A 12299-nucleotide genomic window follows, 5' to 3' on the forward strand; every position below is an offset into this window, starting at 1 on the left:
TTGCCCATCAGCAAGTTTGCAGCAAATTTGGTAGCATGCTTGGGGATTTAGTCCATTTGAGAATTGAATCCATGTCTAAGCCCCAATGTTGGGGCAGATGTCTTATCTTGCTTTTAAAATAGCCACAGATTCGTCTTTTTTCATTATGCAATGTATTTGTCGAAGTGCACCACTCCTTCCTGCAGAAAAGCAGCCCCATAGCATGATACTGCCACCCCTAAGCCTACAAACGTTGCTGTTTTATCTTTAAAATGTAACAATAATCATTATGACCATTATGACCATCTGTGACACAGAAGTCGTCTCCTTCCTGAGCAGTATGAAACCTGTGTGATCCTTTCCTGTTCATACTTGTGTATTATTTGAACAGACGAACGCAGGATCTTCTAGGCATTTAGAAATTGAGTTGTGAAGTTTCATGAGTCTTTTTCTGATGTCTTCATTGATTTATTTTTGATTTTACCATGATATCATGCACTTAACCTTCGTGTTTGAGGGTGTGCCTTAAAATACATCCTCAAACGTCAGTTAACCTAGGAGCAGTTTCTAATGCCAAGACATCATCTTGTGGACTTCTCTAAACTGTTTGAGCCCATAGTTAACTTAGTGTATGTAAAGTTCTGACTTTGAAGAAAGTAATACAAATGCCCCAAAATGTTGAAAAAATATTTGAGAGGGGAAGTTTTTTTTTTATTGTGCACTTCGAGAAAAAAGAGAAATGTCTCGAAATGTCGAGATTAATGTTGAAATACAATTTCGAGAAAAAAGTCGAAATGTTGAGAATAATGTTGAAATACAATTTCGAGAAAAAAGTTGAAATTTCGCCTTTTTTCTCAACATTTCAACTTTATTCAAAAAATGTTGACTTTTTTCTCAACATTTCGACTATTTTCTCGACATTTCAACTTTCTTCTCGACATTTCGACTTTTTTTCTCGAAATTGTACTTCAACATTAATCTCGACATTTCGACTTTTTTCTCAACATTTCGACTTTTTTCTCGAAGTGCATAATGAAAAAAAAATCTTCCTCCTCTCCAATATTATTTTTATATTTTTTCCTGCCTGGCCCTAATACTCCTGTATTATTCTGACATTTTACAGATAAAAAAAAAACAGTGGGCATATATGGAGAAAAGGTAGCAAATGAATGTATTTATGTCTGAGATCATACGTACCGAAGGAATCCAAAGTCACTACCTGTGACAGTTTGCTGTAGGGGCCCTGGCCAGCTTTGTTGACACAAGCCACCCTGAACCTGAAGGAGCCCCCTGCTGGCAAATCAGTTACATTGTAATAACAGTCCGCCACTCCAGTGGCAACGATCAGCCAGTTGGTATCACCTGAGGACCGTGACAGATGAAGTTTTACATTATTCCTTTTTATGTGCAAATTTGATTTTTTTTTGTAAAGTCACAAAAATATACTTTAAATTAATAATAATAATGCATACTGTTTGATCTGACGAGCACAATTACACTTACATATACCCTCAGTACTTTAATATGAAGCCAAACATTTTTAAAAAAGTGAGTCTTTAGTCATTTTATTTGCCTTTAATGCAAAACCCAGTTAGTGATAGGTATGGCACACAATGTAGATACTGACAATATCTGTCTAGATAAAAAGAAGCAACTAATCATTTGTTGACAGAAGACACAGACCCTCTGTTCTCCTTTCTAGTGAGTATGTGCAAGGGGCCAAGGTGTCCGTGGGCCTCCACACCACAAGTGCTGTGTTGTTGTACTTCTGAGGAATCTCAGGGGTGCCGGGGTGATTGGGCAGGCCTTTAAAACAATAAATATTTTATTACTAGTCCATGGATATCCATATTCAGTCAATAACAGACAAGATAAAGAAGTAAATGTGTCAGGTGTTTTGAGTAATATTGTACACATCTCAAGAAAATAGCTAGCTTCTTACGAGCGAGCGATATTGTGCAAGAACTGGACACGGAAGCCAGAGGGTTTGTAGCAACACATTCATAGACCCCTGCATCCTTTTTGGTGGTCTGCATGATCATCAGCAGCTGCCGGCCGTCAGGGCAGGAGATCATATTCATCCTGGCATCAATCTCCAGGGGTTTCTTGTCTGGAAAAGCAGAAGCACAGACAAGTGGTGTTTTACTTTGAATTGTAAAGCCGGAAATCTTAGGTAGATGTATATGTAAAAAAAAGAAAAAAGGCATTCGAAATTTAACATTTTGCTTTATAATCTTCTGCAGTAATTATTAGTGATCTATGCGTGCTCTGAAGAGATTTTGCTATGACATTATTACATTAAGATGCACTACCTATTATGTAGTGGTGGGCAGGTTGCACTGCTGCATTTACATTGGACATACCTTTCAACCAGGTGATTTGTGGATGGGGGCTTCCTGCCGGCAGACAGCTGAGTGTCACGGGATCGCCCTCCAACAGGACATGATCTCTCAGTTTGATATGAAATACTGGATGAAAATCTGTGAAACAAATATGTTTCACCATTTAACTCACATCTGTGCTGGATTATAACAGTAAAATCCCAAAATAGTTTCTCATAATCACATAATTCATTCACAAAAGAACAACATCAGCTGTTGAAAGTGTACCATAATAGTTCAATTTTGAATTTGATGTCAGCAACTTGTTTAAAAAAAAGTTAAGAGATGGGCAACAAAATTGGATAAGTAAAGTGGTAATAAAGACAAACACCTTAGAGTAACATCTCGCAAACTGGCAGAAGGACAGTGAAATTATTGTTTATGAAAAAGAGGATCTTAGAGAGGCTGAATCTGTCAAAATAATTAAATAATAATGAAATAATTTCAGGCTATTATTCCTCAGCAGAAAATTTGACTTTGAAAATCTCATCTCATTAGTCTCTGACTCACTGTTTACACGCCTGCCCCAAATTACCGCTGACAGCCTTGTGTGGACTTTGATGACAAGCTGACAGTGATCAAACCAAGAGAGTTTGAGGAGGGAAACATAAAACATTCAGGACAGTGAGCCTTGAGGAACAGGGTTGGAAAAAGCTGATCTAGAATACATTATATCATTAGAAGATTCAGAAAATCTGGAGAAATCCCTGTGAGCATGGGACAAAGCAATAAAAATAAAATAAAATAAAAATTTTTCACTTTTTGGGAATTAGGGTTGTAGATGTGGAACAAAAAGAAATTTTGAGTTCTCAAGACGTCAGGTTCACCTATGTTGGGATTTAATGTAGCATATAGTGTATATGTAAATTCCTTCTTCTGAAATTAATTAAATGATGCAGAAAATCAGTATTACACATTTATAATATCTTCATGTTGCATGGCTTCTATGTATCTCTGCATCTTTAATTATTAAATATGTGTGAATATCCAAACCTCCCACCCAATACAATCTTTACCACTTGACTGGATGCAGCTGCTCACTTTTGACTCTGGTAAGACACTTTTTACTCCTCTTCAGACGTTAGCAGTCGGCTATTAATGTACTGCTAATAATAGGTCAAACTTGGTCCCAATCCCTTGCTCAGAAAAGTTCCACCCCTCAAGTTGACAGGACTGGTTCCTGGTTTGCAGCAAATGTAACCTTGGCAGTATGGATGAGTACTTTTGAAATTATTACTGATACTCAGTAAAAAATTGCTCAGCCATAACTTAAAGGGGACCTATTATGAAAAACACGTTTTTTCTTGCTTTAACATATATAAAGTGGTCTCCCCTCAGCCTGCCAACTCAGAGAAGGAGGAAAGCAACCAAATTCTGCAGTGTCTGTACAGCCGCCTGGATGAGCCGTCCAGTGTGATGTGGCTTCTACGAGCCGTTCAGATTCTGCTCCCTTTCGTTACGTAACGACGGGAGCGATTTACATAGGTTGGCCTCCGATGCGTGAAACCACGCCCACAACTAACTCCGCCGGCTTGAGCTTCAGCCATTTTTTCGTAGCGGTGTATCGCGTCATTCAGGCAGCCAATCAGCACAGAGCCTCATTATCATAGCCTCCCCGCCCACTCAGAATCCCACATAGAGAATGAGGTTAGAGAATGGGAAGATAAAGACATGGCTCAGAAGCTGAATTTCTAATTTATTTAGCAAAAACAATCAAAAGCTTGTTTTTAAGACATTCAAGGCTTGTTTAAAATAGGTATTAGATGCCGTAATAGGTCTCCTTTAAATTGCATACTTTAAGCATACAGTAGTTATAGCATTTACAAAACACTAGATGAGAAACATTTTAAGTTAGGTGTCTTGGAAATTGGAAAGAAAGATAATTGAAAGCAGAGTTTTTCATATTTCAACATTTCTAAACTATACTAAGAATTAACTGAGAAAATCAATACCAATTTCAAGAGTTTGAAAAAGTTAAAATCATATATGAAACAAAAGCCTGGTTAGATTAAGCCTAGGTCACATGACGGCAATGTGTGAAGATTGTCAAGCATACACTGCCTCGTTGCTTGACTGCTCCATTGGCAAAAAGTGTGTTTTTATGTCTTGGAAGAGGTTTTTCTATATGCATGTTAAGAAAGGCGTTAAACTCCTAGAATGTCAAATAAAGTGGTGCTAGCCATAAACTATGCTACAGTAAGGAGTCTAGCAACATTAAAATACATATTGCATTACTTACCAGAAGCCAGTCTGGAATAACGTGAACGTAAGGAGCTATTGTCTCTGGAGATTGCTGTTGGTATGTCAGGCTGTGACACTGTCTTATCTCGCCTCCCTCTCGTCAGGCCCCATCGATCCCAGCGGGATCTACGTTCAGCCTCCAGACCTTAACAAGAAAAATAAAAGCTCCATTAAGTTACGTTAAGGAAGTGTGGCTGATACTGTAGGTATTTGGTCAAATCTGACAGTATAAGAAAAGCTATTGCCTCATACCCTTAGATGTTTCTGATTTAAGGCTGGACATGGAGTCTAGAGACTCCGATGAGGCACCATTTTTGGCCTGAGATTCCAGCTGGTTCTGAGGAATGCTGGCAACCTTTGTAGCTCGGCTCTCTGATGTTGAACGACGAAGCATTGAAAGAATAGGTGTCCTTTTTGACTCCTTGTCGTCTGATGCCTTTCTTTCTTCTGAGAAGCTGCGGATTCTTGTGGAGATCTCAGCCACTGTTGATTCAATCTTTCGGCGCATTGCCAACACGGGTGATTCATTAGGTTTCTTCAGCTCCTTTTCATCATGTTCCACCAATCTATCGCCTCCTCCATCTATTCGAGCCATCTCTGCATCTTTCTTTTCTTGGGACCCTCTTCTGCCAAGCGTCCAAGAAAGCCTACGTTTTGTAATTGCTGAATCGTCTTCTTTCTGTATTTCATCTTTGCGCTCTGCTGATGGAGTTCTCTTCAAGCGCATAGAAAGCCTCTTCATGAAGCCTTGGTCCTTTTGAGCTTCACGAAGGTCCTGAACTGACTTGGACTTTTCCTCAAGTCTTAGTCTTGGGGAGAACTCCAATGGTGCACCAACTGGCCTAGGTCGGTATATCTCTTCATGTGGGTCTGTAGGGTCTGATGATGCAGCTTGTGCTTTGTCATCATTTTTTGACCGTGACAAAAATTTCAGACTTCTAGTGAGGGAAGACTCACGTTTTTTGAATCGAGCTTCAAAAACCTCTTCAGAGGTCATATCTTCTAACTCAGTTCCTTTCAATGGCCCTTGTTGAGATGAGGACTGTGTTAAAGCAATTGGGGGACTTGGTTCTTTTGTCATCATTTCTGGCGATGCTACCCTAGCGTATACGGCAGGGTGCTCAGTGGTTGATGTGACTGGCTTTGGCGAAATGGGTAAATCAGATGATATGCTGGCTGGTGAAGATGCTTCAGCTGATACTGGGGACGATGTTGTGGTTGGAACAGCAATGGTTCTAGAGGAGCTTGTGAATGCTTCATTGACAAGTGAAGGGACCATTATTGTCTGCATTATACTGGCATAGGCAGACATACTTCCATCTGGAAAAACGACTCGAGCAGGAAGTGAAGGTGTTACATATGTTGAGGCAATACTGTCTGGGGACTGGAAATATTCTTGTGTTGGTTTCACCATAACTGAGCTTGTGGTTATACTCATCTCAGGAGATTTTACAGGGACACCTGTTTCATGTTCTACATGTGCTATAGTTACTTCTATGTTTTCCTTTGCATTTGATTCAGCAACACTTTCAACTCTTTCATAGTCTTCTTTACTTAACTCCTCTTTTTCTTCTTGCACCTTTTCTACCTTTTCTTTCTCATCTATATTCTCCTTGACTTTAACGCTTTGGACCATGGGAGGAGGTGTTGGACTTTTCTGACCCATATACTCTGATTCATTTATTGGTTCCTCTGAAATACTCATGTCCTTCTCTGAAAACCCACTTGTGCTTGATCGCTCATCAAAATTACTATCTGTAGTCAACCCATCCATCTTTTCATTCATAATTTCATCAGGTTTTATCTCTTTCTCCATTAAAGATTCTTCACTCTCTGTTTTGGTTGGACTCTCTTGCATAATAGACTCCGGAGTTGGTGGTTTTGGTGTCACAGGGCGGGAGTCTAGCTTGATTTGCTCTGTTAGAGATGACATTGAAATAGCCTCCTTGAGTCTTCGTTCTCCTCCCTGTGTCACTGGAATCTCCAGAGGAGCTCCTGACCGCCGGTGTAAAGGTATGGGCTCTGAATCCCCCTGACTAAAAGAAGTACTTTTGCGTAAAACTTTGGGTTTAGAAACTTCGTCCCTTGGGAAATCACTGGATGCAGCTCGAGTTAGTGGTGGTGGGCCCAGACGAGTTGTGCGACCATAGCGATCTGAAGGCATTCCTCGTTTTTCATCTCCCATTCCTAGTGTTTCCAATAGAGGTCCTCTCAGTCCACTCATCTTGTTGTCAACAGAGCCACCACGAAGCAGTCGCTGTCTCATCAGCTCCAGTTTCAGAGCATAGTCTTCTTGACTCATCTTAGCAGTTCCGGGGCTGGTGCTCCTTCTTGGTAATTCCATAGACACAGCTTTCTTAAGAACTCTCCGTCCATCTTCATGGTTTTCCTCTCCAGTTCCTTCTTCAGGTGTGATTCGGAGCAACAATGCACTGTCCGCTGAACCACCACGTCTTAACTCCCCCCTTCGTCTTACTCCTTCTGGTTTATCCGATTCCATACTTGAACCCCTTCTAAGTGGCTTTCTAGACAACTCAGACTTTTGGGGCAATGCAGCAGGCGGTTCTTCATCTGAGGAACCATTGTCATTGTCTTGTGATGACCTTTTCCGATGGTGACCTTTGCCAGTCACTTTAACCTCTTCCTTATCCAATTCTCTAGGGTCACACTCCATTGCCTTCTGGGCTTGACTTGTACCATTTGGCTTTCCAGTTTCCTGCTCATTGGTCTGAATGTCATTCAATGACTTCCTTGATCCAGAGAAGTCCATGTTAAGTGGCATGGGAATAAATGGTAGTGCATCAACATCTTCATCAGAATCAGAAGATGATGATGGCAAAGGAGAACCCTCTTTCAGATTTCTTTGGACCGCGATGGAGATATGGCTTGAGGAATCATTTAGCAACTCGGGTATAGATCTCATGATCATTTTTGATTTATAGCTGATAATAGAACGCTGAGAATACAGAAATTTGACATTGTAAGCACCACGTTATTGCCATTTAGAAACTCATTCTGGATGCTGTATAACTGGAAAACATTCCTCACCTGCCATTTTCTGCGAGACACAAATTTCTTCAGGACCTCTGTATTTATGGATTTCCCTTTGCTAAGTGTCTGAAAGATGAGGAGACAATAATTTCATATGTAAGAAATTAAATATGGGATAGTGTTTTATGTTATGTAGAACTACCTGAACAGTAATATTACATGACACTGGCTTTTTCCTACCTTGAACCAGGGGTGTCTGAGACATTCCTGAGTATCTGGTCTCCTAAAAGAAAATAAAGGTATCTAGAATATTTAAGTGTACTGTTATAGCTTTACATTTGAAATTAAAAATAACAGATGAAAAATTGATAAAAAAAAGACAATATACAAAGGACATATTTTAAACATTTCCTGACTTAAAACATTTTGATGGCAAAGATATTTATTTTTTGTCTCAATTTAGTATTGATTTTGGGAGTCTTTTATAAAATTGCTCTGAACTATCTTTTAGGCTAGGAATCAACTATACATTTTTCATCTTACAAAGTATTTCAACTTCATAGTCATTGTTTCCCTTTAGGAAATTAAGGTCCAATCAAAAATTGGATCCTTTGTTTCTTGTGAAACTGCTGTTTGGTACGGAGCCCCTCTGGTGACATTTGAAACAAATAAAATAATGCGTGGCCACGCATTAATAACTCGTGGCCACGAGTTAATATCTCGTGGCCACGAGATAATCAATGCGTGGCCACGAGATAATCAATGCGTGGCCACGAGATAATCATTGCGTGGCCACGAGATAATCAATGCGTGGCCACGCATTACGTATCTCGTGCCCACGCATTATTTTACTCGTGGATGGCATTATAACCTACTGTCTAGACTTCGTGGATGCAACTTCCTTGGTGGGATGGTTATTCATCATTAATAACGGTAATTATAGTCTATTTATATTAAAGAGCAAGAGTATTGTAATGGCGAGTGTAGTAATAACATTATATGATAATATAATGCGTGGCCACGAGAAAATCAATGCGTAGCCAGTGGCCACGCATTAATATCTCATGGCCATCCATTTTCTATACCAGCTTTAGCCTTTGCAGGGTCACGGGGTCTGCTGGAGCCTATCCCAGCTCATTTTCAGGCGAAAGGACAGGTCACCAGTCCATTGCAGCAACCCAACCATGATTACAAATTTTGATTTATTTTTCGTTCACACATTCTTACTGTAGGTTTACATTTTGGAAACTAACTAAGCTAGATTAGTTGCATGTTAACACTGAACTACCTAAACTGCAATAATTCAAGTCTGGAAACTGGAAGTGTTCTGAAAGCTAAATTTGGCTTCCAATTCAGCAGCTGGCCAAAGAGCCACTTTCAAATCAGAAGCTACAAATTAAAAAATAACTTCAGGTTTGCACTGTAATCTGTAAACCTTCTCCCTTAATTGAATCGTATCTATCTTATTACCAACCATGTTTTTTTTTACATTGTGTTCATATCCCTCCATAGCATATTTTAGTCCCATTTAAATATTCCTTGATGGAACATGGTCTTTTTGTCTACAAAATGCATCTATAACATATTGGGGCAAGGTTTTCACAAAGGCAGTCACCCCTGAAAACAGTAAACGACGCTAATAGCTTGTTCAAGTTAGCAACAGTAACCACAGGGGGCTGAACTTGCCGAAAGGTCAATTTTCCCTCCGTAGTTTCAAGATAGACGACTTAGACAAATAGTGATCCAGTGGTGTCACTCACAGCCTGTCCACAACCAGCAACTTTATGATGAACCCTTTAGCCTCTCTGCAAAGGTCAGCAAACATGCCCTCCTCAAATGCCACGTTGTAGTTCCTGATGTTCAGCACAGAGCTGCGATCGTTCTCCCCAGCAAATGGAGAAACTCCTGTCAGACTGACAACAGAAACAAACAGTTGTTTTTAATGATATCTACACAGCTGGTCATGGACAGTAAGCTGTCAAAAAACCAAGTTGAAAGAAAAATAGAAAACATTTACTAACCACAGGTACGCTACAACTCCAATAGCCCTAAGGGTGAAAAGGACATATTTAAAAACCACAAAATAAACTATCATATGAAAAATAAGTTGTAAATTATAGATTCCTTACCAGATGTCCGTTGCTTTTGAAATAGGCGTCTGATTGACTATTTCTGGAGCAACAAATTCTGGTGTGCCATATTTGCAGTACTGAGCCTCATCAGGCGTGAACTCCACTGCGTTGCCGAAATCACAGATTCGAATTTGATCACTATGGGGGTCTGCCATGAGGATGTTATCAGGCTGAATGAAGAACAAAAAAAAATCATGTTTGATAATGTTTTTACTGAGTGAATAGATGTCTATGAAAAATGATCGCTTAGTGTCTACCTTAATATCCATGTGTATGATGTTTAGATTATGGAGGTAGTCCACACCCTCAAGCAGCTGTCTTATACAAGAACGTACCTGTTAAACAAAAAATATGTATTAGTCAATTGAACAACTTAAAAAAAAAGTATGGAAAATGTCTTGGTAATTCATAAAACACATGACATACATCGGACTCCAAAACAGCAGATTTTCTGGTAAATCTGTCAAGCAGCTCCTCGTGGCAGCTTTAAAGTTTAATTAAGGATTTTGTTGTGTTATGTTCAGTGCATAGTGAAATTTTTTTAAATCACCCTTTTTACTGACTAATTTCTCACAAATGTACTGCCTAATTTCCATAATCTACATCAGTTTCTATGTTTTAACTGCAGACAAAGGATACATCTCTGTGATGATGATGACTGCATTCTTCTTCTCGAAGGCATCATTAAAGTAAAGGACTCTCTCGTGGTCCAGCCTGGAAAGCAGGTTCATCTCTCTTAAAGCAGACTTCTTCTTTTTGGTCCGAGTGGAGATAAACTTTGCAGCATACTCCGTCATACTCCCCTTCTTGGTCACACGTTTCACATAGGAAAATGCACCCCTAAATAATAATTTAAAAAAAAAAACATTTAGTCCAACATTTCTGGAATAATTAATAATTGGATCAAGGCAGAGGCAGAAAACTGTTCAGCTTTCATTTTGAGCTCGCAAATAAGTTACGGTACCTTCCAATTTCCTTGTGGATGTCGTAGTAGTCAGTCAATCTGCGCATTTTTCTGAGAAGAGTCTCCTCGTCATCCATTGGATCCTCTTTACTTTTAGCTTTAAAAGTGCGCAAGTAGTAAGCTTGGATATCTTAGAATACATTTTAAATTACTGCTTCTCTTTGTTTGCAATCTGGACACCCATCCATCCATCTTCTATACCCAGTTAATCCTCTACAAGGTCACTGGTGTCTGCTGGAGCCCATCCCAGCTCATTACAGGCGAAAGGCAGGGTACTGTACATCCTGGACAGGTCTCCAGAGTATTGCAGGGCGACATGCAGTACATACGGACAGACAACCACAAAGAGATATTCATGATTTGAGTCTTACCTTCATGAACTGTGAGTTCAGCTTTACAAGACACGGAACCTGCCAAGTTTCGAGCAGTACACGTGTACACCCCCGAGTCCTCTGCATGGGTATTTAGGATCACCAAGGAACATTCGTTGTCATCATAGACAAATGTGTAGTGACTGCTCTCCGACAGCAGGATGTCCCCCTGAAAGGAAATGTGCAAGTTTCAACAACTTTCCACAAAGACGTCATATTGTGGTAATAGTAATTAACACCTATGTTTAGTGTAATAAACTGCAATGAAAAAAAATCAAGTAAGCGTTACAGTAACATATCTGCAAGTGGTAAAAGTAGGGCTGGGCGATATATCGAGTATAGGCGATGTATCTCGGCTTCTACTCTGTGCGATGTACAAAATGACTCTATCGTGAATATTCGAATATACATTTGCTTTTAGCCGCGGGCGTTACATTACAGGCTTTTCTCACTCTCTCGTCTCGTCTCTCCTTCTCTGAGACATAAAACAAGCGCACCCTGTTACACACCTCAGTCACGTGCTGTCGTGTGTGCATTATCATTGGCCCCCGACCAGCTGCAGGTGTCGGCGCTGCTGTCCGGGGCCGTCGCTCACTTCCACCCCGCTTTAACTTTCCCAAACTCGGCCTGTTTGCGCCGTGAGTTCATCTGCGGGGTTGCTACGCGCGACAGACTCTTTTCAAAGCTAACTGGTTCAGTAAAGACGGGAGGGGATGTTTTCTCCTCGCACGACGCGCAGCCGTGCGAGGACCCGCTCAGCGCGACACGCGCAGCCGAGCCTTTAGACTGATTTATGGTTCCGCGTAACACCAGCGCAGAGCCTACGGCGTAAGTGCGCGTCGCCGCGTACCCTACGCCGTAGGGTCTGCGTCGTTTTAACGCGGAACCATAATTCAGGCTTTTCTTTTCCAGAACTGAGAAACGTCACCTAGTGTTGCTTAAATGTGGCCACATGAAATCAATCACTATCATCGAAACAAAGTCAAACAAGACTATATGACGTCATATTCTTAAAAGTAAGTGAAAGTGATGCAAATTAAAGGAGGAGAGGATGAAACATTGCAGTCCCTACACCTGCAATTAGTCTTAATATAAAGCTGCTGTAAAGGCCCTCCTGCTCAGAGCAGCTCATCCTGGTAAAACCAGGTAAAACCAGGTAAAACCAGGACCAGAACATGTTCTTAGCAGATGTTCTTCAGACGGGGAGTCAGAGATGCAACGTGCACTTTCTGTTTTGAAA

General features: G+C 40.4%; 1 protein-coding gene across 2 annotated transcripts in view; it reads right to left on the minus strand.

Annotated features, from left to right (window-relative positions):
- The window catches only part of spegb (striated muscle enriched protein kinase b), a 58142-nt gene that overhangs the window by 7004 nt on the left and 38839 nt on the right, over window positions 1-12299 (minus strand). For both annotated transcript variants that reach the window (XM_061723914.1, XM_061723913.1), the window contains exons 20-35: window positions 11060-11228; window positions 10689-10785; window positions 10364-10564; window positions 10151-10208; window positions 9982-10059; window positions 9722-9894; window positions 9614-9640; window positions 9353-9505; window positions 7833-7875; window positions 7650-7718; window positions 4854-7557; window positions 4600-4746; window positions 2343-2459; window positions 1922-2089; window positions 1663-1785; window positions 1177-1341 (exon numbers count right to left, since the gene is read on the minus strand). In XM_061723914.1, the coding sequence (XP_061579898.1) occupies window positions 1177-1341; window positions 1663-1785; window positions 1922-2089; window positions 2343-2459; window positions 4600-4746; window positions 4854-7557; window positions 7650-7718; window positions 7833-7875; window positions 9353-9505; window positions 9614-9640; window positions 9722-9894; window positions 9982-10059; window positions 10151-10208; window positions 10364-10564; window positions 10689-10785; window positions 11060-11228 (4492 nt within the window). The remainder of the gene's footprint in view (window positions 1-1176; window positions 1342-1662; window positions 1786-1921; window positions 2090-2342; window positions 2460-4599; window positions 4747-4853; window positions 7558-7649; window positions 7719-7832; window positions 7876-9352; window positions 9506-9613; window positions 9641-9721; window positions 9895-9981; window positions 10060-10150; window positions 10209-10363; window positions 10565-10688; window positions 10786-11059; window positions 11229-12299) is intronic.

This window comes from Cololabis saira, chromosome 6, assembly GCF_033807715.1.
Source record: "Cololabis saira isolate AMF1-May2022 chromosome 6, fColSai1.1, whole genome shotgun sequence".
Lineage (NCBI taxonomy): Eukaryota > Metazoa > Chordata > Actinopteri > Beloniformes > Belonidae > Cololabis > Cololabis saira.